We start from the raw sequence: 25,190 nt of genomic DNA on the forward strand, positions 1-25,190 counted from the left end.
TTCCGGTTCAACGACGGCCGCACATGCGCCCTGCTGCACCTGAGAAAGATGGCGGCCGCGCAGGTGTCCTGCTGCATATCGCCTCCTAAACAGATGACAGCCGTTAACAGAGGCCAATCAGAGAGAAAGACACCGAGGCGGCCGCCCCATTCGGTGCAAACACCGAACTGTATCAAAGGTGCCGGAACCAATTTATCACCCTGAGAAACGTAATGGAATAATGGCGGATAAGACTACCCGGAATGCCAGGCGCGGATGAATACGCCCTATCTCCATCACAGGAGGCGCAGGCGTCCGAATGTCCCGCCCCCGGAAGTTGCCTCCCTGTACGGAGCATGCGCGGTGCTGCTCCTGGCTCAGCGTAGCCGCAGTGAGAGTGAGTGCGGCTCCCAGAGGCTGAATTAGAGCCTCCGCGAGCGGGGACAATGGGGAGAACCCAAACCCCCCAATAAGACCCATTGATTTTAGTGTCAGTCTGCAGACAGGAGCTGCAGAACTGAACCCAGGCAGAGGAGAACATAGAACATTACAGCGCAGTACCGGTCCTACCGCCCTCGATGTTGCGCCGACCTGTGAAACCACTCTAAAGCCCATCTATACTATTCGGCTATCTTCCATATGTCTTTCCAATGACCATTTGAATGCCCTTAGTGTTGGCGAGTCCAGTACTGTTGCAGGCAGGGCATTCCACACCCTTACTACTCTCTGAGTAGTCTGTCTTATATCTATTTCCCCTCAATTTAAAGCTATGTCCCCTCGTGCTCGACATCACCATCCGAGGAAAAAGGCTCTCACTGTCCACCCTATCCAATCCTCTGATCATCTTGTATGCCTCAATTAAGTCACCTCTTGACCTTCTCTCTAACGAAAACAGCCTCAAGTCCCTCAGCCTTTCCTCATAAGATCTTCCCTCCATACCAGGCAACATTCTGGTAAATCTCCTCTGCACCCTTTCCAATGCTTCCACATCCTTCCTATAATGCAGCGACCAGAATTGCCCGCAAGACTCCAAATGCGGCCGCACCAGAGTTTTGTACAGCTGCAACATGACCTCATGGCTCCGAAACTCAATCCCTCTACCAATAAACGCTAACACACCGTATGCCTTCTTACCAACCCTCTCAACCTGGGTGGCAACTTTCAGGGATCTATGTACATGGACACCGCGATCTCTCTGCTCATCCACACTGCCAAGAATCTTACCATTAACCCAGTACTCTGTCTTCCTGTTATTCCTTCCAAAATGAATCACCTCACACTTTTCTGCATTAAACTCCATTTGCCACCTCTCAGCCCAGCGCTGCAGCTTATCTATGTCCCTCTGTAACTTGTAACATCCTTCCGCACTGTCCACAACTCCACCGACTTTAGTGTCATCTGCAAATTTACTCACCCATCCTTCTACGCCCTCCTCCAGGTCATTTATAAAAATGACAAACAGCAGTGGCCCCAAAGCAGATCCTTGTGGTACACCACTAGTAACTGGACTCCAGTCTGAACATTTCCCATCAACCACCACTCTTTGACTTCTTCCAGCTAGCCAATTTCTGATCCAAACTGCTAAATCACCCTGAATCCCATGCCTCCGTATTTTCTGCAGTAGCCTACCGTGGGGAACCTTATCAAATGCTTTACTGAAATCCATATACACCACATCAAATGCTTTACCCTCATCCACCTGTTTGGTCACCTTCTCAAAGAACTCAATAAGGTTTGTGAGGCACGACCTACTCTTCACAAAACCGTGTTGACTATCTCTAATCAAATTATTCCTTTCCAGATGATTATACATCCTATCTCTTATAAACCTTTCCAAGATTTTTCCCACAACAGAAGTAAGGCTCACTGGTCTATAATTACCGGGTTTGTCTCTACTCCCCTTCTTGAACAAGGGGACAACATTTGCTATCCTCCAGTCTTCTGGCACTATTCCTGTAGACAAAGATGACTTAAAGATCAAAGCCAAAGGCTCAGCAATCTCCTCCCTAGCTTCCCAGAGAATCCTAGGATAAATCCCATCCGGCCCAGGGGACTTATCTATTTTCACACTTTCCAGAATTGCTAACACCTCCTCCTTATGAACCTCAAGCCCTTCTAGTCGAGTAGCCTGAATCTCAGTATTCTCCTCGACAACATTGTCTTTTTCCTGTGAGAATACCAATGAAAAAATTTAATTTAGCACCTCTCCTATCTCCTCGGACTCCAAGCACAGCTTCCCACGACTGTCCTTGACTGGCCCTACTCTTACCCTAGTCATTCGTTTATTCCTGACACATCTATAAAAAGTTTTAGGGTTATCCTTGATCCTACCTGCCAAAGACTTCTCATGTCCCCTCCTGGCTCTTCTTAGCTCTCTCTTTAGGTCCTTTCTAGCTAACTTGTAACTCTCGAGCGCCCTAACTGAACCTTCATGTCTCATCTTTACATAAGCCTCCTTCTTCCTCTTGACAAGTGTTTTGACTGAGTTAGTAAACCATGGTTCCCTTGCTCGACCACTTCCTCCCTGCCTGACAGGTACATACTTATCAAGGACACGCAGTAGCTGTTCCTTGAACAAGCTCCACATTACCATTGTGCCCATCCCCTGAGAGTTTTCCTCTCCATCCGATGCATCCTAAGTCATGCCTCATTGCATCATAATTGCCTTTCCCCCAGATATAACTCTTGCCCTGCAGTATATACCTATCCCTTTCCATCACTAAAGTAAACGTAATCGAATTGTGGTCACTATCACCAAAGTGCTCATCTACCTCCAAATCTAACACCTGTCCTGGTTCATTACCCAGTACCAAATCCAATATGGCCTCACCTCTCATTGGCCTATCTACATACTGTGTCAGGAAACCCTCCTGCACACATTGGACAAAAACGGACCCATCTAATGTACTCGAACTATAGCGTTTCCAGTCAATATTTGGAAAGTTAAAGTCCCCCATAACAACTACCCTGTTGCTTTCGCTCCTATCGAGAATCATCTTTGCAATCCTTTCCTCTACATCTCTGGAACTTTTCGGAGACCTAGAGAAAACCCCTAACAGGGTGACCTCTCCTTTCCTGTTTCTAACCTCAGCCCATACTACCTCAGTAGACGAGTCCTCATCAAACGTCCTTTCTGCCACCGTAATACTGTCCTTGACTAACAGTGCCACCCCTCCACCTCTGTTACCACCTTCCCTGAGCTTAATGAAATATCTAAACCCCGGCACCTGCAACAACCATTCCTGTCCCTGCTCTATCCATGTCTCCGAAATGGCCACAACATCGAAGTCCCAGGTACCAACCCATGCCGCAAGTTCACCCACCTTATTCTGGATGTTCCTGGCATTGAAGAAGACACACTTTAAACCACCTTCCTGCCTGCCGGTACACTCCTGCAACTTTGAAACCTTACTCATGACCTCACTACTCTCAACCTCCTGTATACTGGAGCTACAATTCAGGTTCCCAAGCCCCTGCTGAACTTGTTTAAACCCTCCCGAAAGGCATTAGCAAATTTCCCCCCCAGGATATTGGTACCCCTCTGGTCCAGGTGTAGACCATCCCATTTGTAGAGGTCCTACCGACCCCAGAATGAGCCCCAATTATCCAGAAATCTGAAACCCCCCCATCCTGCACCATCCCTGTAGCCAAGTGTTCAACTCCTCTCTCTCCCTATTCCTCGTCTCACTATCACGTGGCACGGGTAACAACCCAGCGATAATAACTCTGTTTGTCCTGGATCTAAGTTCCCACCCTAGCTCCCTGAATTCCTGCCTTACATCCCTATCCCTTTTCCTACCTATGTTATTGGTACCTATGTGGACCACGACTTGGGGCTGCTCCCCCTCCCCCTTAAGGATCCCGAAAACACGATCCAAGACATCACGCACCCTGGCACCTGGGAGGCAACACACCAACCGCGAGTCTCTCTCGTTCCCACTGAATCTCCTTTCTATCCCCCTAACTATGGCGTCTCCAATGACGAATGCTCTACTCCTCTCCCCCCTTCCATTCTGAGCAACAGGGACAGACTCTGTGCCAGAGACCTGTACCCCATGGCTTACTCCTGGTAAGTGCCCGCCCCCCCAACAGTACCCAAAGCGGTATACTTGTTACTAAGGGGAATGACCACAAGGGTTCCCTGTACTGACTGCTTCCTCCCAGCCCCTTTCACCATCACCCATCTATCTTTATTCTTCGGAGTAACTACATCCCTGAAGCTTCTATCGATGATGACCTCTGCCTCCAGAATGATCCGAAGTTCATCCAGCTCGATCTCCAGTTCCTTAATGCGGTTCCTGAGGAGCTGAGATGGGTGCACTTCCCACAGATGAAATCAGCACAGAAACTGACGGCGTCCCTCACCTCAAACATTCTGCAGGAGGAACATTGCACTACCTTCACTGCCATTCCCTCTAGAAAAAACAAGAAAAAGAATGAAAGAGCTTACTTCTTATTCACTCCCCTTCTCAGCAAGCACTCACTCAGCAACCTCTGTGCCCCGCACGATAACACCTGAGGGAAAATAAAAGAAAAACTACTTACCAGTCACCAGCCAATCCTTTACCTGCAGGCTTTGACCTCACGGTTCAACTGCTTTCTACTTCTACCTCGACTAGAGGTAGAAGTCTTGATCTTTACAGCGGTTGTTTTTTTTTGGTTAGAGAAGGGGGTAGGGAGGGAAACACTGAAGAAGTGTTTCAGGTTTAAGTGTCACTTGACAACAGCTCCTCCACAGACCACCTTCAAGTTAGGGTGAGTGAGGCAGAAAACTGGGAGTGGAGGAAAGAAATGGTGCAGATGGTGAGATGGGTTTGGATTTCAGCCCAGGGAGGAGGGAGAGTGTGTGGGACGGGGATTTACAGCTTTGGGGGAACAAGAGAGGGAAAAAAGTTCCAGATAAACTGGAATTGTCTGTTCAGAATTTCTACCCTGGATTGACAGTGATGACTTTTGTAAACTCCTTTTCCAGGATATTCGAAGTGGAGGATTGGCCGACAGAAAATTCAAACCAAACATCACATCGAAATCTGACAGTCACTCAATTCATTAAGAGCTCAATATCTTCAGTCTTTGAATTTGGAAGGAGAAGTGTTTGTTCTGTTTCAGCAGTGTGACTGCAAAAGCACCGAGACCCACCCCCAATGAGAGTTTACCAATCCACTGACTGTGGAGAGAGTTTTAACCAGTTACACAGCCTCAAAAAAAGTATCACATCATTCACTGCAGGGAGAAATTAAACACTTGTTTGTGTGTGGACAAAGCTTCAACCGGGAGAGACAGAAAGACCCCTCACCATGGAGAAACTGTGGAAATGTGCGGACTGTGGGAAGGGATTCAGTTACCCATCACAGCTGGAAGTTCATCGTCGAAGTCACACTGGGGAGAGACCGTTCATCTGCTCCATTTGTGGGAAGGGATTCACCCATTCATACAAACGTCTGACACACCAGCGAGTTAACACTGAGGAAAGGTCATTCACCTGCCCTGTTTGTGGGAAGGGATTCACCAACTTGTTCATACTGATAAGAGACCATTTATATGTCCTGACTGTGAGAAGAGTTTTAAATGTAAAAAGGATCTGCTGACACATCAACGTATTAACACTGGGGAGAGAATGTTCTCCTGCTCCCTGTGTGGGAAAGGATTCATTTAGTCATCCCACCTGCAGACACATCAACTTGTTCACTCTGATAACACATTTTTTAACTGTCCTGACTGTGAGAAGAGCTTTGAAAACACAAAGAATTTACTAACACACCAATATGCTTACACTGGGGAGAGACCATTCACCTGCTCTGTGCATGGGAAAGGATTCAACCGTCCACCTGCCCTACTGAACCACAAGAGAATTCTCACTGGGGAGAGGCCATTCACTTGCTCTGACTGTGGGAAAGGATTCATTAATTCATCCAACCTTCTGATACACCAGCAACTTCATACAGGGGATAGACCGTTCACCTGCTCTGAATGTGGGAAGGGATTCACACGTTCATACAATCTTCTGACACATCAGCAGGTTCACAGTGAGGAGAGGCCGTTCACTTGCTCAGTGTGTGGGAAGGGATTCACTCGTTCATCCAGCCTATTGAATCACCAGAGAGTTCACACTGGGGAGGGGCCATTCAACTGCAATGTCTGAGGAAAGGGGTTTACTCACTCATCCCACCTGCTAACACACCAGCGAGTTCACAAGCGACTACAAGGTTTAGATTATACCCTGATTGATGCTGTTAATCATGTACAGGACCTAATAATGTTCACTCTGACTGTCTTAATCTGCTGATGATGTTTATTATTCTGAATTAATGTGTTTGAAACGTTGTTACAGACTTTTGTCTTTCCCACCTGAGTGCTGAACATCACCGGTCTGGAGCTCAGAAAGGACAATCTGGGGAAGGATCATACGGCAGGAACAGAACTTGAGCCTGGACACAGTCCTTCAGGGTCACACTGAGAGGGACAAACAACACTTTGGTCTTTCTCATCTCTCTTCACTGTCAGCAAAATACCCGTGTGGGTTAATCCTGAGGCGTGTAAGAAATGTGTCCCAGTATCTTCCATATCTCAGGGCTCATAGACACAGAACAGAAGCACCTTTACAATTGTGTTTAGAGTCAGGAAGAACAATGGTGAATGCTGGAAACGTGCTGTCAAATCTGAGATTGGTGTAAAACTGCGATGTTCCTGATTGAATGTAAAGCAGCTGGTTTATGTTTCCAGACTGAAAATGTGCTTGTGTGACAGTCACAATGAATTGAATAGAACCCTACTTAAAATAGATTGGTTGAAGTCTGCATTAAAATAGCAGCTGGAGCAGCTCACAGGAGCCTGGTAACTGCTGGGACAATTAGACAACAGTTTGATTCCCAGATAAAGAAGGAGCTGATGCTTGTGTCCAAGAATTCCCAGTTTTCATAGAATCATAGAATTTACAGTGCAGAAGGAGGTCATTCGGCCCATCGAGTCTGCATCGGCTCTTGGAAAGAGCACCCTACTTAAGCCCACACCTCTACCCCATCCCCATAACCCAGCAACCCCACTGCACCTTTTCGGACACTGAGGGCAATTTAAAATCAGGGCAATCCACCAAACCTGCACATCTTTGGACTTGTATGCTTCCCACATTCTGCCCTTTTAAATGAATCTCACTCCTACCAGCCTTGAACAATCATAAACATAACAGAGAAAAGGGCGAAGCTGTGCCTGCCCCTTTAACTGGGAGCTGAACAGTGTCAGAGCCCGGACTGTCCCTTTAAGAATGAGTGATGTGTTCAGCTGAAGATTCCTATTGGCCGTTTTCTGGGTGGTCTCCTTATTCTGATCATTCTCAGTGATCCTCAGGTATATGAACCTGCTCTCCTGTCTCTCATTCACAGAACATCTCTGTTCTCTCTCATATTCTCACTTAACCTCTCTCCGCTCTCACACTCACTCATTTCACATACCTCCCACCTCTCTCTATCTTTCTCTCTGACACTCTCTCCTTTAAACTTTCTATTTCAGAGAGCACCTAAACTTACTTAATTTCTCTCTCTGAAGAAGCACAGAACACACTGAACCTCTCCTCCAACATCTCATTTCTGGAGACTGAATCCTTTCTCTCTCTATCTCCCACTTTCTCTCTCTCTGATTGGCTCAGATTAACTTTAAATCTCCTATTTTCTAATAACCCTCTTTGAGGAAAATTTAATTTTTATAATGTCCCCTCATTTCTCCCAGTGATAATCCTCAGTCCATCTTCCTGTTCAGTGAATATGTTAAAAATCTAAATAACCTCCTATTTTGATGTTTAAAATGGGAATGGAGGTGAATGTGATGCTGAGACCGGCAGCAATCTGTGTGTGTTCTTGATGCTGTCAGAGTGAGCTCACCCTCACAGGCAGGAAGACTGTTCACGGTGATAACATGAGACTGATGCCTGCTGTTTCATTCTCAGGAGACACAACTTCCTGTTTCTCTGCTGCCGGTTCCAAACCGCACATCTCACTTCTGAGCTGAAAATAAATCCAGGGACCACAATCTGGTGAGAACATCTGTCAAGGCGGCCTATATCTGTCCACAGAGTCAGTGCAGAGTCACACAGATCACATTGTGGTGACATTTACAAATGAGCCGGTTATTTCTGTTCAGAGTCTCCATTCCCGGACAGAAGCGGCTGTGACTGTGGATCAGTCGCTGAGTTCCCTCTGCTCTCTGTAGCTGGGAACTGATAACCTGCTCCCTTATATTTTATATCATTCTTTCTGTGTTGCTTGTTTCCTCTATTTCTCAGCTTTTATCTCTCGCCACCTCACCTTTCTGCTGTTTAAAATCTCATTTTTTCTCACAATTCTTCTGTCTCTCCTTTCCTCTGTATCTCTCTCTATGTCTGTCTGATCCTATTTAATAGAAGTGTTGAATTTCATGAGGGTGTTGTAATAGATTAAAGAAAGAAAGAGGGAGAAAACCAGTAAATGGTGGGAAAGCTCAGCAGTTCTGGCAGCATCGGCACTGAGAGAATCAGAGTTAACGTTTCGAGTCCCTGTGACTCAGAGCAGGAGAAACAGGGATTGTCCCTCTGAGATCAGGGAAGGTGAAGGGGAGATTTAATAGAGGTGTTTAAAATGAGGAAGGATTTGTGATGGTGTCGATGGGGAGAAACTGTTTCCCAAGAGCAGGAGGGTTTGTAACCAGAGGACACAGAGATTTAAGATATTTGACAACAGAACCCAAGGGGGTGATGAAGAGAATTGTTTTTACACAGTGATGTGATGTGATCTGGAATTCAGACTGACAGGCTGCTGGAAACAGATTTACAGTAACTTTCAAAGGGAGTTCCACTTTTGCGGGTAAATTGGTAGTTTTTAAGGTGAATCAGATGAATTCGACAGTTCACTCAGAATCTCACAGTGCAAAAGGAGGCCATTCGGCCCATTGAGTTTGCACTATACCGAGGCCCAATCCCCCATCCTATCCCTATAACCCCACCTAACCAACACATTTTTAGACACTGATGGGAAGTTGATCATGGCCAATCCACCTCAGCTGCAAATCTTTGAATGCTGGTAGGAAACCCATGCAGACACTGGGAGAAAGTGCAAACTCCGCACAGACAGTCACCCAAGGCCGGAATTGAACCAGGGTCCATGGTGCTGTGAGGTAGCAATGATGCCCTTTGCGACAGTCTGAATTTTCCTCTCCTGATGTTTTACCATTGATCTTTTCAATCACAATGTGTCTCAAAGAGAAGATTGAAACTTTGGTTTTAGCTGTCAGATATATTTCCTGTGTGACTGAGTAAATCGAGAACCACTAGAATGATTTCAGTTCCTCTACAGATGCACCTCAGATACCAGAAATCTCTGGAATTCCACAAGTCCTCATTGCTCTCACCTTGGGTAGAACAGCTCTGAATCAGGTGGAGTCAGTCACACGTGTCTCTGTCATGATGTTTCCATTCCTATTTTATCACACACCTCCAAGTGACACTCATTGTAACACAGAAACTTCAAAATATCATTGCTATCTTGCATCTTGCCCTCTTATTATTGTCTAATGATAACTTCAGAGTAACACACACCAGAATTGGAATGACAGGCAGGTTATTGTCTAATAATAACAGTGACAGAATTATTATCTGGGATCCTGGATCTGGGAAGCAACAGTGCTACCCACTGTGCTACCTGCCGTCCTAGATTGGCCCAGGTAGGGTGATATTTCATAGGGTCGGTGCAGATTCGATGGGCCGAATGGCCTCCTTCTGCACTGTAGGGAACATTACAGCACAGTACAGGCCCTTCGGCCCTCGATGTTGCGCCGACCTGATTACCACTCTAAAGCTCAACTACACTATTCCCTTATCATCCATGTCTATCCAATGACCATTTGAATGCACTTTGTGTTGGCGAGTCCACTACTGTTGTGGACATAGAACATTACAGCGCAGTACAGGCGCATGTTTCTACATTAGATCCAATGATATATTCACTCACACATTGCAGTCTGATTTATTATGGGAACAGACACTGCTTGTTACTCTCAAAGTGAGTGAATCCTTTGCTGTTTATCCTCTGGGCCCCATCTCCACTATTATTGTCTGACTGTCCCACTGAGACTCTCACTGTTATTATTGGACAATCAGCGAGTCAGCCTGAGCCTGTGGCCACTCTCAGCATCTGTCACCGTCACAATGCCCGGGTGATTGACGGCGGTTCCGGACCAATAGGAAGAGGAGGGGCGGGACTGGAGGACGACTGGAGCGGCTGGTCCTCCAACCAATCGGAGTGAATGAGGGGCGGGGCCCGCTGTGATTGAAGCATGCGCAGTGTGGGTAATGGTGAAGGAGAAGGACTGTCTTCAGATCCGAAATTGGTAAGGGGCGTTTGACAATATGGAGGGAGTGAGAGATTGCGGGAGTGGGCGGAAACGTTGTGTAAAGCTATTGTGAGTCGCAAACCTCGGAAAAGGTTGCGGGACCCCGTTTGTACCGAGCGGGGCTGCAACTCCTCATATTCGCTCGGGTTAATAGCCGCCATCTTTGTTGGATGTGCATCAGTGCGCATGCGCGATTGTCATCTTTGTCGGTGCGATGTTTCAATGAGTGGGAGGAGCTTGTTCCCCATTGTTCAGAATGGAGACAACTTGTCCATCAAACTAGATTAGTCTTTGAGTCCCAATGTCTTATTGATGAGGCAAAGCGGTGGCAGAGATGGAAAAAAAAGGAAGCCAATCCTGCTCTCCAGATTTCACTGTCTTATTAATATCTCTCTCTCTAATTTCTCTCTCCGCCCTCCCCATATGTCTACATTGTGCTTCAAAAAGAAAATCTCCCTTAGTCCCCACACAGAAAAACAGATTTTATCAGAAAAGATCAAAAACTATATAGAGGTTCTCACAACACCCACCCCACCCCACAGGAAACGTAGATCTTGCCCAATACAGATAAATGGACCCCAGTCCATGCTTTACAATGAAGCCATTTGCCTCCTCCAGTGTCTCAATGGAAGTCTTTGGACTCATGTGAGCCGCAGATTTGCCGGGTGTACCACCCAAATTAAATTTCTTTCTTACATAGAGCAGCCTGAACCTTACTAAAGGGGGCTCGCTTCCTCACCAGCTCGGTTCCCACATCTTGGTAAATGCTCAGTAGGATAACTGAGTGAATCCTTTTCCACATTCCCACGGTTTCAGCATGCTGCTGGTGTCCTTGTCGCTTTCCACGTTTGAAGATCAGTTTGTGTCTTGTCCCCACAGAGAGAACGTGTACGGTCTCTCCCCGCTCTGGATGGGTGATGTTTTTTCAGACTGTGTAACTGGTTAAACCTCTTTCCACAGTCAGTTCCCTGGAACATTCTCACTCGAGTCAAGTGTGTGTGGATCGGGGTTTTTTTCGTTCACACTGAACTTGAAAATCTTTTCCTACAGGCAGAACAGACAAACATTTCTTCTGCCACATTCACAGGCCAATGATATTCAGGCCCTGATGAATGGAGTGACTCTGTTAAATCTTTAAAAAAAAATAAAAAATTAGAGTACCCAATTTATTTTTTCCAATTAAGGGGCAATTTAGCATGGCCAATCCACCTATCCTGCACATCTCTGGGTTGTGGGGGCGAAACCCACGCAAACACGGGGAGAATGTGCAAACTCCACTCGGACAGTGACCCAGAGCCGGAGCGAACCTGGGACCTTCATGCCGTGAGGCAGCAGTGCTATCCACTGTGCCACCTTGCTACCCAACTGTGTTTAATCTTGACTACCGACGCCAGCCCCCGGATCGTCTTGCCCAGTCCCCGGAGCTCCCGACCCGATCCCCGACGGCAAAACCCGGCCCGGCCCAATGCGACCCCGAGAGACCCGCCCAGCGACCCGACCTGGAGACGCCCGCCCAACAAGCTGACATACCTGGTGATGGAAGAAAGAGAAGTCCACATGGAGGCCCGACCGGGCCTACTTCAAGATCCATCCCCAGGAGCGCCCAGGGAGGGAACAGACCATGGGACCGAGCCCAACCTGCCTCAGGAAGCCCCTGCCCACGACCCAGGACCCCCAAAATGGCAGAGACCCCGTGCGAGGACCCAAACGCCCTGCAAGGCATTCCCACGCCCGCAGAACGCCGGGACCCATCCAGATCGCAAACATGCCCCCCCTAGCAACCCCTCTACCTCAGCCAGTGCCTGGGACCCTGCCAGACGCGACCCCAGATACGTAAACAGCGCCCTGGTCCCCGTCAGCGCCCTGGACCCCACCAGACGCAACCACCTACCTTCCACAAGAGCTGACATCTCCCATCGGATCCCAGGTCATCCAGCAGCAGCCGCCGACCGAGGAAAATGCGGCTGGCTGCAGGTTAGACTGAAGCAACGCGGTTTCAAGACCCCTCTCCCCAGCATACTCCTGGCAAACGTCCAAGCGATCGAAAACAAGCTGGATGAACTTAACGCCAGACTTACCTCTCAGAGGTGCTCTGTTTCACAGAGACATGGCTCACCCCGGCCTCACCGGACTGTGCCATACAACCTGAAGGCTTCTCAATTCACCGGGCGGACCGCACGGCATCATCAGGCGAAGCGAAGGGTGGAGGGGTGTGCCTCCTCATCAACTCCTGGTGCTTGGATGTGGTGACCTTGGCGACCTCCTGCTCCCCAGACCTGGAATACCTGACCGTGAAGTGCCGCCCATATTATCTTCCACGTGAGTTCACTTCAGCCATTATCACAGCAGTCTACATCCCACCCCAGGCAGAAGTGAGGAAGTCGCTGGACGAACTATACACAGTAATAAACAACTACGAAACAGAACATCCGGAGGCCATGTTCATCGTGGCCGGAGACTTCAACAAGACCAACCTCAAGAGTGTACTGCCAAAATTCCACCAGCACATCTCCTGTCCCACCAGGGCGACAACACTCTTGACCACTGCTACTCAAAAATCAAGGGCGCCTACCGTTCTATCCCCCGACCGCACTTTGGGAAATCAGTCCCTGAGACGGTGCTCCTTCTCCCGGAATACAAGCAGAAACTCAAGTGGGAGAATCCAGCTAAGAAGGTTGTGCAGTGCTGGTTCGAGAAGACAGAAGAGCTCTTAGGTGACTGTTTAGAGACAGTGGACTGGTCCATATTTAAGAACTCAGCGACCAACTTAAATGAGTATGCCATCACCATCACAGGCTTCATCAGCAAATGCGTGGACGACTGCGTGCCAAAGAAAGCAGTACGTGCGTTCCCCAACCGGAAACCATGGCTCAATCACGAGATTGACTCCCTACTGAAGGACAGATCTGAGGCGTTCAAGACAGACGACCTTGACCTACGCAAGAAATCCAGGTACGACCTCCGCAAAGCCATCCGAGATGCCAAGAGAGAATATCAAACCAAGCTAGAGTCACAGACAGACTCTCAGCAGTTGTGGCAAGGACTAAACAACATAACGGGTTACAAACCGAAGCCGAACAGTATCTCTGGCAGCAGCGCACCCCTCCCCGATGAACTCAATGCATTCTATGCTCGGTTCGAGCAGGTAACCAACAATCCACTGTCGAGTGCCCCAGCAGCCCGTAATTCACCCATACCCACCATCACAGCTTCCAAAGTCAGATTGGTCTTCCTGAAAGTGAACCCTCGGAAGGTGACGGGCCCGGATGGGATCCCTGGTCGTGCACTCAGAGCCTGCGCGGACCAGCTGGCAGAGGTATTTCCGGACATCTTTAACCTGTCCCTACTCCACTCCGAGGTCCCCACCTGCTTTAAGAAGACCACCATCATACTGGCACCAAAGAAGAACCAGGCAACGTGCCTCAATGACTACCGTCCAGTGGCCCTGACTTCAGTCGTAATGAAGTGCTTCGAGAGATTGATCACGAAGCGCATCACCTCCATACTCCCAGAACGCCTTGATCCACTGCAATTCGCATACCGCTGCAACTGGTCCACATCGGACGCCATTTCCCTGGCCCTACACTCATCCCTACAGCATCTCGAAAACAAGGACTCCTACATCAAACTCCTGTTTATTGACTACAGCTCCGCCTTCAACACCATAATCCCAACCAAGCTCATATCAAAGCTCCAAAACCTAGGACTTGGCTCCCCACTCTGCAACTGGATCCTCGATTTTCTGACCAACAGACCACAATCAGTAAGAATTAACAACAACACCTCCTCCATAATAGTCCTCAACACCGGGGCCCCGCAAGGCTGCCTACTTAGCCCCCTACTCTACTCCCTGTACACACACGACTGCGTGGCAAAACTTGGTTCCAACTCCATCTACAAGTTTGCTGACGATATGAGCATAGTGGGCCGGATCTCGAATAACGACGAGTCCGAATACAGGCGGGATATAGAGAACCTAGTGGAGTGGTGTAGCGACAACAATCTCTCCCTCAATGCCAGCAAAACTAAAGAGCTGGTCATTGACTTCAGGAAGCAAAGTACTGTACACACCCTAGGTGGAGATGGTTAGGGCCTAGGTGGAGATGGTTAGCAGTTTCAAATTCCTAGGGGTGCACATCTCCAAAAATCTGCCCTGGTCCACCCACGTCGACGCTACCAGCAAGTAAGCACAACAGCGCCTATACTTCCTCAGGAAACTAAGGAAATTCGGCATGTCCACATTAACCCTTACCAACTTTTACAGATGTACCATAGAAAGCATCCTATCGGGCTGCATCACAGCCTGGTATGGCAACTACTCGACCGCAAGAAACTTCAGAGAGTCGTGAACACCGCCCAGTCCATCACACAAACCTGCCTCCCATCCATTGATTCCATCTACACCACCCGCTGCCTGGGGAAAGCGGGCAGCATAATCAAAGATCCCTCCCACCCGGCTTACTCACTCTTCCAACTTCTTCCATCGGGCAGGAGATACAGAAGTCTGAGAACACACACAAACAGATTCAAAAACAGCTTCTTCCCCACAGTCACCAAACTCCTAAATGACCCCCTTATGGACTGACCTCATTAACACTACACGCTGTATGCTTCATCCGATGCCAGTGCTAATGTAGTTACATTGTATATGCTGTGTTGCCCTATTATGTATTTTCTTTTATTCCCTTTTCATCCCATGTACTTAATGATCTGTTGAGCTGCTCGCAGAAAAATACTTTTCACTGTACCTCGGTACACGTGACAATAAACAAATCCAATCCAATGTGAAGGTTGATTTGACTTTCCATCTGTAAATCCTCCCCTTGTAATATCCTGCAAAGGAGTTTACAAAAGTCATCACTGTCAGTCCAGGATAGAAATTTTGAACAGACAATTCTAGTTTCTCTGGAACATTTTTCTCCGTCCCACACACTCTCCCTCCTCCCTGGGCTGAAATCCAAACCCATCTCACCATCTGCACCATTTCTTTCCTCCACTCCCAGCTTTTTCTCCCTCCCTCTCCTCCGCCTGGGTTCAGTTCTCCAGCTCCTGTCTGCAGACTGACAATAAAATCAATGGGTCTCATTGGGGGTTTAGGGCCTCCAGTCGGTGTTTGTGAATCCTCCCGCCCACCTCCCAGTGTTTCCTTCCTTCCCAGATCAGAGTCCTCATTGATGATTTGAGCCCAAACAGGAGCCACGCTAAATTGTCCCTTAATTGGGAGAAAAAGAATGATATGAAGGTTCGCGGCTCCACAAAGTGTTTCCAACTCCTGCCACCCATCTCCTTAACAGGTTCATGCATATATTTGACTGACTAAAAGCCTGGTGCTTAGAACTGCTGCTCCACGGCGCCAAGGACCCGGGTTCAATCCCGGCCCCAGGTCGCTGTCCGTGTGGACTTTGCACATTCTCCCTGTGTCTGAATGGGTCTCACAGGATTGGCCACGCTAAACTGCACCGTAATCGCAAAAAAAAAAATGGTTACTCTAAATTTATTTCAAAAATGGGTTTACTTCAAAAAGGAGGTGGGTTCCCCAGGAGATGGCTGACATCTCAGGGGACATTAAATTAATAATGGACAGAGATATGTCTCGTGTTGTTGCGTGGTACAGATTAGATGTATGATTAGATGTTTGTAATAAAGTAAATAAATTATTATTTCTCATCTTGTAATATAAGACTGCAGCTCCGTTATAGATTGATCTCTTCATCTCTTCTCTCAGAGGGATGTTAGTCTTTGGATTTCTCTTCCACAGGGACCAGTTGTATCTGGGGGTCATTGAATATATTGAAGCACAAGTTTGACAGATATTTTATTGACAATGGAGTTCAGGGTTATGGGGAACAGGTAGGAAAATAGAGAGAAAACTGAGATGAGGGATTTCTTCACTCGAGGATGTGGTGAAGCTTTGGAATTCTCTACCCCTGAGGAATGTGGAGTCTCAGCCATCAAGTATGTTCAAGACAAATATTGACATGTTTCTAGATGTTGAAGATATCGAGGGATATGGGGATTGTGTGAGAAAATGGTGCTGAGGTAGATCGACCAAGGATCTCATTGAATATGTGAGCGGTCTTGGTGGGCCGAATGGCCTACTCTTGCTCCTGGTATAATCTCTGTGTCCTGGTCAGGAAGCAGTGAGCTGAGCTCGGATCTGTCAATCAACATGAATCAGCACCTTCAGGAGAATTGGGAGGGTGAATATTCGATACAGCAGAGTGAGAATGGAGGGAGATTGTGTGCGATGGAGATTTACAGCTTTTGGAGAATGAGAGAGGAAATAATGTTCCATAGGAACTAGAATTGTCTGTTCTGAATTTCTAACTGATGACTTTTGTAAATTGTTTTTAAAGGATATTGGAAGAGGAGGAATTATAGACAGAAATCTCAAACATCACGTCACAATGTGACAAACTCAATCGATTCCTTCTGATCTGAATATCATCGGTGAGAAGGAAAATGTTTTGTCCGATCTGTCGGCTTCAAAAGATTTTAAACTTTAGCGTGACTGGAAAAGCACCAAGACCCACACAACACACACCCGAGTGAGAGTGTTCCAGTGAACTGACTGTGGAAACATCAGTGTGACTGGAAAAGCACCGAGACCCACACAACACACACCCGAGTGAGAGTGTTCCAGTGAACTGACTGTGAAAAGAGCCTAAACCAGTTACACAGCCTGAAAAAACATCACACCATTCAGAGTGCGGAGAGACAGTGCACACGTTCTGTGTGTAGACATCACGCCATTCACAGTGAGGTGAGACAGTGCACATGTTCTGAGTGTAGACAAGGCTTCCACTGATTGACCAATCTGGAGAGACACAAGGAGACCCAAAACATGGAGAAACCGTGGAAATGTGGTGACTGTGGGAAGGGATACAGATTCCCATCTCAGCTGGAGGTTCATCGCCGCAGTCACACTGGGGAGAGGCCGTTCACCTGCTCGACATGTGGGCAGGGATTCACTCAGTTATCCACCCTGCAGTCACACCAGCGAGTTCACACTGGGAAGGGACCGTTCACCTGCTCTTATTGTGGGAAGGGATTCACTCAAGCATCCCACCTGCAGACACATCAGCGAGTTCACACTGGGGAGAGGCCGTTCACCTGCTCTCAGTGTGGGAAGCAATTCATTGATTCATCCACCCTGCAGAAACATCAGCGAGTTCACACTGGGGAGAGGCCATTCACCTGCTCCCTCTGTGGGAATGGATTTACTCGGTTATCCAGTCTGCAGACACACCAGCGAGTCCACACTGGGGAGAGGCCATTCACCTGCTCCCTCTGTGGGAATGGATTCACTCGGTTATCCAGTCTGCAGACACACCAGCGAGTTCACACTGGGGAGAGGCCGTTTACCTGCTTTCAGTGTGGGAAGGGATTCATTGATTCATCCGCCCTGCGGAAACATCAACGAATTCACACTGGGGAGATGCCATTCACCTGCTCTCAGTGTGGGAAGGTATTCACTCAGTTGTCCAGCCTGCAGTCACACCAGCGAGTCCACACTGGGGAGAAGCCGTTCACCTGCTCTCAGTGTGGGAAGGGATTCAGCCATTCATTCAACTTGCGGAAACACCAGCGAGTTCACACTGGGGAGAAACCATTCACCTGCTCTCAGTGTTGGCAGAGATTCCGTGCTTTATCCAGTCTGCAGAGACATCAGCGAATTCACACTGGGGAGAGGCCATTCAGCTGCTCTCAGTGTGGGAAGGGATTCACACAGTTATCCAGTCTGCAGAGACATCAGCGAGTTCACACTGGGGAGAGGCCGTTCACCTGCTCTTAGTGTGGGAAGGGATTACATAGAAACATAGAAAATAGGAGCAGGAAGGGACCATTTGGCCCTTTGCGCCTGCTCTGCCATTCATTATGATCATGGCTCATCATCCAACTCAATAGCCTAATCCTGCTTTCCCCTCCATATCCTTTGATCCCCTTCGCCCTCATATGAGATCTACCTTATATCCTCAGACTGCGACTTCTGGTTCTGTACACTCCCACCATTAGGAAAATCTTTCCTGCATCTAATAATAATAATAATCTTTTATTGTCACAAGTATAAAGTTAATGTGTAAAGCCCCTAGTCACCAAATTCTGGCGCGTATTAGGATCAGCTGGTACGGGAATTGAACCCGCGCTGCTGGTTTTCTTCTGTATCACAAACCAACTGTTTAGCCCACTGGGCTAAATCAGCCCGATCTACCCTGTCAAGTCCTATATTCAATATTATAGGGTTCTATGAGATCCCCCATTGTTCTGAACTCCAGCGAATTCAAACCTAACTGATTCATTCTCCCATATGTCAGTTGCACCATCCCAGCAATCAGTCTGGTAAACCTTCGCTGCACTCTCGCTAGAGCAAGAACATCCTTCCTCAGATAAGGAGACCAAAACTGCACACAATATTCCAGGTATGGTCGTGCCAAGATCCTGTATAATTGCAGCAAGATTCCCTGCTCCTGTACTTGAATCCACTCGCAATGAAGGCTGGCATAACATTTACCGCCTGCTGTAGCTGCATGCTTACCTTCAGCTACAAAAGAACAAAGGAAAGTACAGCATGGGATCAGGCCCTTCGGCCCTCCAAGCCTGCGCCGAACATGCTGCCCATCTAAAGTAAAATCTTCCACACTTCCGGGGTCCGCAACCCTCTATTCCCATCCTATTCATGTATTTGTCAAGATGCCCCTTAAACGTCACTATCGTCCCTGCTTCCACCACTTCCTCCGGCAGCGAGTTCCAGGCACCCACTACCCTCTGTATAAAACAGTTGCCTCGTACATCTCTAAACCTTGCCCCTCGCACCTTAAACTTATGCCCCCTAGTAATTGACCCCTCTACTCTGGGAAAAAGCCTCTGACTATCCACTCTCTCCATGCCCCTCATAATTTTGTAGATCTCTATCAGGTCGCCCCTCAACCTCCATGTACAAGGATACCCAGGTCTCGTTCCACATTCCCTTCTCCTAATCTATGGCCGTTCAGCTAATAGTCTGCCTTCTCGTTTTTGCAACCAAAGTGGATAACCTCAAATTTCTCCAAATTATACTGTATCTGCCATTCATTTGCCCACTCACTCAACTTGTCCCAATCATACTGAAGGAGCTCTGCATCCTCCTCACAGCTCACCCACCCACGCAATTTGGTGTCATCTGCAAATTTGGAGATATTGCATTTTGTTCCCTCATCTAAATCATTCATATATAGGGTGATGCAGTGGTTAGCACTGCTGCCTCACGGAGCTGAGGACCAGGGTTCAATCCTGGCCCCGGATCACTGTCTATGTGGAGACAAGTTCTGCCCATGTCTGTGTGGGTCTGACCCCCATAACCCAAAGATGCGCAGGGTAATAAGTAAACTGGCCAGGCTAAATTGCACCTTAATTGAAAAAAAGAATTGGGTACTTTAAATTTGAAAAATAAATTCATTAATATATCTGGAATCCGAGCACCGATCTCTGCGGTACCCCACTAGCCGCTGCCTGCTAATTTGAAAAGGATCCATTAATTCTGACTCTTTGTTTCCTGTCTGCCAACCAGTTTTTCTATCCATCTCAATACACTACCCCTAATCCCATGTCCTTTAATTTTACACGCTAAGTACTGATGCGGGACTTTATCGAAAGGCATCTGGAAGTCCAAATATACCACATACGTTTTGAAAAATATTAAGGTGGATAAGTCCCAAGGGCCTGATGGGATCTACCCAAGAATACTGAAGGAGGCAAGAGAGGAAATTGCTGAGGCCTTGACAGAAATCTTTAAATCCTCACTGTCTTCAGGTGATGTCCCGGAGGATGGCAGAGTAGCCAATGTTGTTCCTTTTTTAAGAAGGCTGGCAAGGGAACTCCAGGCCGGTGAGCCTTACATCAGTGATAGGGAAATTACTGGAGAGAATTCGAGACAGGATTTACTCCCATTTGGAAGCAAATGGACGTATTAGTGAGAGGCAGCATGGTTTTGTGAAGGGGAGGTCGTGTCTGACTAGCTTGATAGAGTTTTTCGAAGAGGTCACAAAGATGGTTGATGCAGGTGGGGCAGTAGATGTTGTCCATATGGACTTCAGTAAGGCCTTTGACAAGGTCGCTCAAGGCAGACTGGTACAAAAGATGAAGTCACACGGGATCAGAGGTGAGCTGGCAAGATAGAGACAGAACTGGCCAAGTCAGAGAAGGCAGAGAGTAACAATGGAAGGGTGGTTTTCTGATTGGAGGGCTGTAACTAGTGGTGTTCTGCAGGGATCAGTGCTGGGACTTTTGCTGTACGTAGTAGAAATAAATGATTTGGAGGAAAATGTAACTGGTCTAATTAGTAAGTTTGCAGACGACACAAAGATTGGTGGAATTGCGTATAGCGATGAGGACTGTCAGAGGATACAGCAGGATTTAGATTGTTTGGAGACTTGGGAGGAGAGATGGCAGATGGAGTTTAATCCGGAAAAATGTGGCGTAATGAATTTTGGAAGGTCTATTACAGGGAGGGAATATACAGTGAATGGTAGAACCCTCAAGAGTATTGACAGTCAGAGAGATCTAGGTCCACAGGTCACTGAAAGGGCCAACACAGGTGAAGAAAGTAGTCAAGAAGGCATACGGCATGCTTGCCTTCATTGGCCGGGGCATTGAGTGTAAAAATTGGCAAGTCATGTTGTAGCTCTATAGAACCTTAGTTGGCCACACTTGGAGTATAGTGTTCAATTCTGGTTGTCACACTACCAGAAGGATGTGGAGGCTTTAGAGAGGGTGCAGAAGAGATTTACTAGGACGTTGCCTGGTATGGAGTGCATTAGCTATGAGGAGAGGTTGAATAAACTCGGTTTGTTCTCATTGGAATGAGGTTGAGGGGTGACCTGATAGAGATCTACAAAATTATGAGGGGCATAGACAGAGTGGATAGTCAGAGACTTTTTCCCAGGGTAGAGGTGTCAATTACTAAGGAGCATAGGTCTTAGGTGTGAGGGGCAAGGTTTCGTGGAGATGTATGAAGCAAGTTTTTTACACAGAGGGTAGTGGGTGCCTGGAACTCGCTGCCGGAGGAGGTGGTGGAAGCAGGGATGGTAGTGATGTTTCAGGGGCATCTTGACAAATACATGAACAGGATGGGAATAGAGGGATACAGACCCAGGAAGTGTAGACAATTTTAGTTTTGACGGGCAGCATGGTCAGCGCAGGCTTGGAGGGCCGAAGGGCCTGTTCCTGTGCTGTACTTTTCTTTGTTCTTTGTATCCACTGGCTCTCCCTTGTCAACTCTACCAGTTATACCTGCGAAGAATTCCAGTAGATTTGTCAAGCACGATTTCCCCATCATAAGGAACCTACATTTGTCTTCACCAATCTTTTTCTCTTCACATTCCTATAGAAACTTTTACAATCAGCGTAATTTCCTGTTTTATGCCATTCCCAACATCACCACTGCAGTTTGGGGTCTGTGTACGATGCCCACTAATTTCTTTTGCCCCTTGGTGTTTCTCAGCTCCAACCATACAGATTCCACATTGTCAGAGCTACTATCCTTCCTCACTATTGCATTAATTTCCTCTTTAACCAGCACTGCCACTCCACTGCCTTTTCCTTTTTGTCTGTCCTTCCTAAATACTGAATATATTCAATTCCCATCCCTGGTCATCCTGCAGCCGTGTCTCCATAATCCCCATTATCTCACATCCGTTTACGTCTCTTTGCGTGATTCACTCGGTTATGCCGTCTACAGTCACACCAGGGAGTTCATACTGGGGAGAGGCCGTTCACCTGCTCTCAATGTGTGAAGGGATTTTGTAATTTATCGCACTTTCTGAGACACCAATAGGTTCACAACTTATTACAGGGATTGGATTCTGCTGTTATTGTTTCAGTTCTCAATTACATCCAGGACTGCAGTTTGTTCATTCTGTTGGTCAATGGGGATGGTCAGAGGGTTTCTTTCTGCTGGACTGGCCGGTCTCACGACTTCGCCTCCAGTGGGCTGATTCTCTCTGAGCCTTCTTGCGAATATCTGGTTTCGCATTTCACAAAGATCAAAGAGTGAAAGGGTGTTTGGAGGTTAGAAGATGTTTCATTACCATATCTGTTTGGAAATTTCAAAAATCATGCAACATTGCCATGAAGTTGGACTATGGTGGTTACATGGTTGTTTGGTTTATTTTATCTTGGTGCTTCTCACAGAAGGAAACTATCCGGGTGTGAGGGGCAAGTTGTCTGAGGTGCCCTGGGAAACTACATTAAATAGTATGGTGGGAGACAGGCAATCACTAATATTTAAGGAATTATTACAGATTTACACGGGGATCGGTTCGCTCAGTTGGCTGGATGGCTGGTTCGTGCTGAGTGACACCAACAGCACAGGTTAAATTCCCATACTGGCTGAAGTTAGCCATGGTCTGTGTCAGTATTTATGCTCCACATGAGCTGCCACCCACCCCTCTACATCTCCCCCCATTAGCATCTCCTATTCTTTCTCCCTCGTGTGTATCTAGCTTTACGTCAATGGATTCATGCTGTTCATCTCAACCACTCGCTGAGTAAAGAGGTTTCTACTGAAATTCCAATTGGATTATTGAATTCCTTCACCCATCAGTCTTCTCTTTTCCAGAAAAAAGCAGCCCCAGCCTTTCCTGAGTGTTAAATGCTCTCAGTTCTGTATATTATGAATCTTTGTTGCACCTTCTCCAGTGCCTCTATTTCCATTTTCTAAATGGAGATCACCAATGTTGACAGAGCTCCCAGTGTCGTATAACCCTGGTTCTAACCAAGTTGAACATTTCCTCCGTGCTTTTCAATTCTATCCCTCTGGAATGCTAGCCTATATATGGGTCCCACACTTTAGGAAAGATGTGAAGTTCTTTGACAGGGTGTAGAGGACATTAACAATAATAATCTTTATGGTCACTATAAAGATTACAGTGCAATGAAGTTACTGTGAAAATCCCCTCGTCGCCACACTCCGGCACCTGTTCAGGTACATCGAGGGAGAATTCAAAATGTCCAATTCACCTAACCTGCACATTTTTCGGGACTTGTGTTTTCTTGATAGAAACTGGAGCACCCAGAGGAAACCCACCCAGACACGGGTAGAATGTGCAGACTCTGCACAGTCAGTGACCCAAACCGGGAATCAAACCTGGGACCCTGGTGCTGTGAAGCATTAGTGCTAACCATTGTGATAGAATGACACCAGAGATGAGGGACTCCAGTTAGTTGGAGTGACTGGAGCAGCTGAATTTCTCTCCTGAGATCACAGCATCTGGAGGGTGGGGAATGGGGCCATTCAGCCCTTTGAGACCGTGTCAGCTCCCTGTGGAGGAAGCCAGTCTGTCCATTGCCCTGTTCTATCCCCAAATCTGTGCAGGTTTATTTCTCTCAGTGTCTGTCCAATTTCCGATTGAAATCCATCCGTCATCTCTGCATCTCCTACCCTCATAGGCAGTAGGTTCCAGGTCATTACCACTCGCTTTACATGTACATAAGGCTGCTAGAGCACAGAGGAGTCTATTTGACCCATTTTCCCTATGCCAGCTCTCTACAGCGACCCATTTAATCCCAGAGTTCAACGATTTTGTTTTCTTATTCAGAATGAATCAAATAATCTTTTGGATGTGACAGTCCAATGAGATTCCAGTACCATTTATAGACAGTGTATGCTAAACCACAACAAATTGCTGTATTTTACTACAAATAATTGTGCATATAGTGCGTCTGGAGTTTCACAGAGTTTTCAAAATGGTGTCAATGTTGTGGTTATCACACAAAATTAAGACTCAATCTTTATTAATGATTCTGGTGAGGACACCAAGTTTAATGTATCCGAGTTTGCGAACAATTAGAACAAGTGTACAATTCTATAAAACCCCTCACTACCACTGGACCTCCTAAAGTGTTTTAAAGCCAATGGAGTACTTTTGAAATATATATTAACTGCTGTAATGTAGGAAACTGTAAGCACCAGGTGTGATCACATTTAGTTATAAAATTGTCTTTTTCATAGTGTATTCACTGTCATTTGTAACAAGGTCAAGGAAGCCCTTTTATACCTTTAACATGTGGCTTCCTGCAACCATTTCACCTTCTGTACCTTTTCCAAATTAACTATGCATTGATTTCATAGCAAAAAACAATAATTATAGTCATGATTATTCAGTAGTGAACATTGATTATCATAAGTGAATTGGTGTGTTCGGTAATTATATTGCAAAGACTAGATATTTATTTTTAAAAATAACACAATCAACCAAAATGTTTCCAGAAACTGCAGAGCTATCAGAATTTGTTTGAAAAAAATAAATTACTCGATAATTTTGAGAAGTTACGAGATGTGGTGATAAGCCTGTATATAATATTACATGTACTCAGCAGTGTGAACTCCCACCAGTAGGAGGCGTCCGGCATCAGTCAGGTGACATCCGGCTACCAGCAGAACTTTGTGAGGCGTGCACGAGGACAGTCGCACGTCAGTGTAGTTCCAAGAGTGTCCAATGTAACTGTGATAACTTGGTCTGTATAGCATTCTGATCATTACCTTACCACGTGTACATTAATAAATCATCATTCTGGCTAAGTCACCAGCAGTTCTGTAGAATCATTGCAAGACAAGATCACAGAATACAACACCAGACAACTTATTCTCGGCAGTGGTGTAATGGTATTGTTTAAAAAATTTTTTTTAAAGAGTACCCAATTAATTTTTTCCAATTAAGGGGCAATTTAGCGTGGCCAATCCACCTACCCTGCACATCTTTGGGTTGTGGGGACGAAACCCACGCAAACATGGGGAGAATGTGCAAACTCCACACAGACAGTGACCCAGAGGTGTGATCGAACCTGGGACTGCGGTGCCGTGAAGCAGCAATGCTAAC

The 25,190-nt window shown here is 46.8% G+C and overlaps 1 protein-coding gene across 1 annotated transcript; it reads left to right on the forward strand.

Annotated features, from left to right (window-relative positions):
• Positions 1-10,285: 10,285 nt before the first annotated feature.
• On the forward strand, positions 10,286-24,896 carry LOC140421562 (uncharacterized). The gene is made up of 2 exons (XM_072506350.1): positions 10,286-10,332; positions 16,692-24,896. The coding sequence occupies exon 2, from the start codon at positions 17,180-17,182 to the stop codon at positions 18,128-18,130; it is 951 nt and encodes a 316-aa protein (XP_072362451.1). The 5' UTR covers positions 10,286-10,332; positions 16,692-17,179; the 3' UTR covers positions 18,131-24,896.
• Positions 24,897-25,190: the final 294 nt, after the last annotated feature.

The sequence above is a fragment of the Scyliorhinus torazame genome, chromosome 5 (assembly GCF_047496885.1).
Source record: "Scyliorhinus torazame isolate Kashiwa2021f chromosome 5, sScyTor2.1, whole genome shotgun sequence".
Lineage (NCBI taxonomy): Eukaryota > Metazoa > Chordata > Chondrichthyes > Carcharhiniformes > Scyliorhinidae > Scyliorhinus > Scyliorhinus torazame.

Excerpts from the sequence above, each read along its gene's own strand:
- LOC140421562 (XM_072506350.1), top strand. The coding sequence starts at position 17,180 with ATGGAGAAACCGTGGAAATGTGGTGACTGTGGGAAGGGATACAGATTC.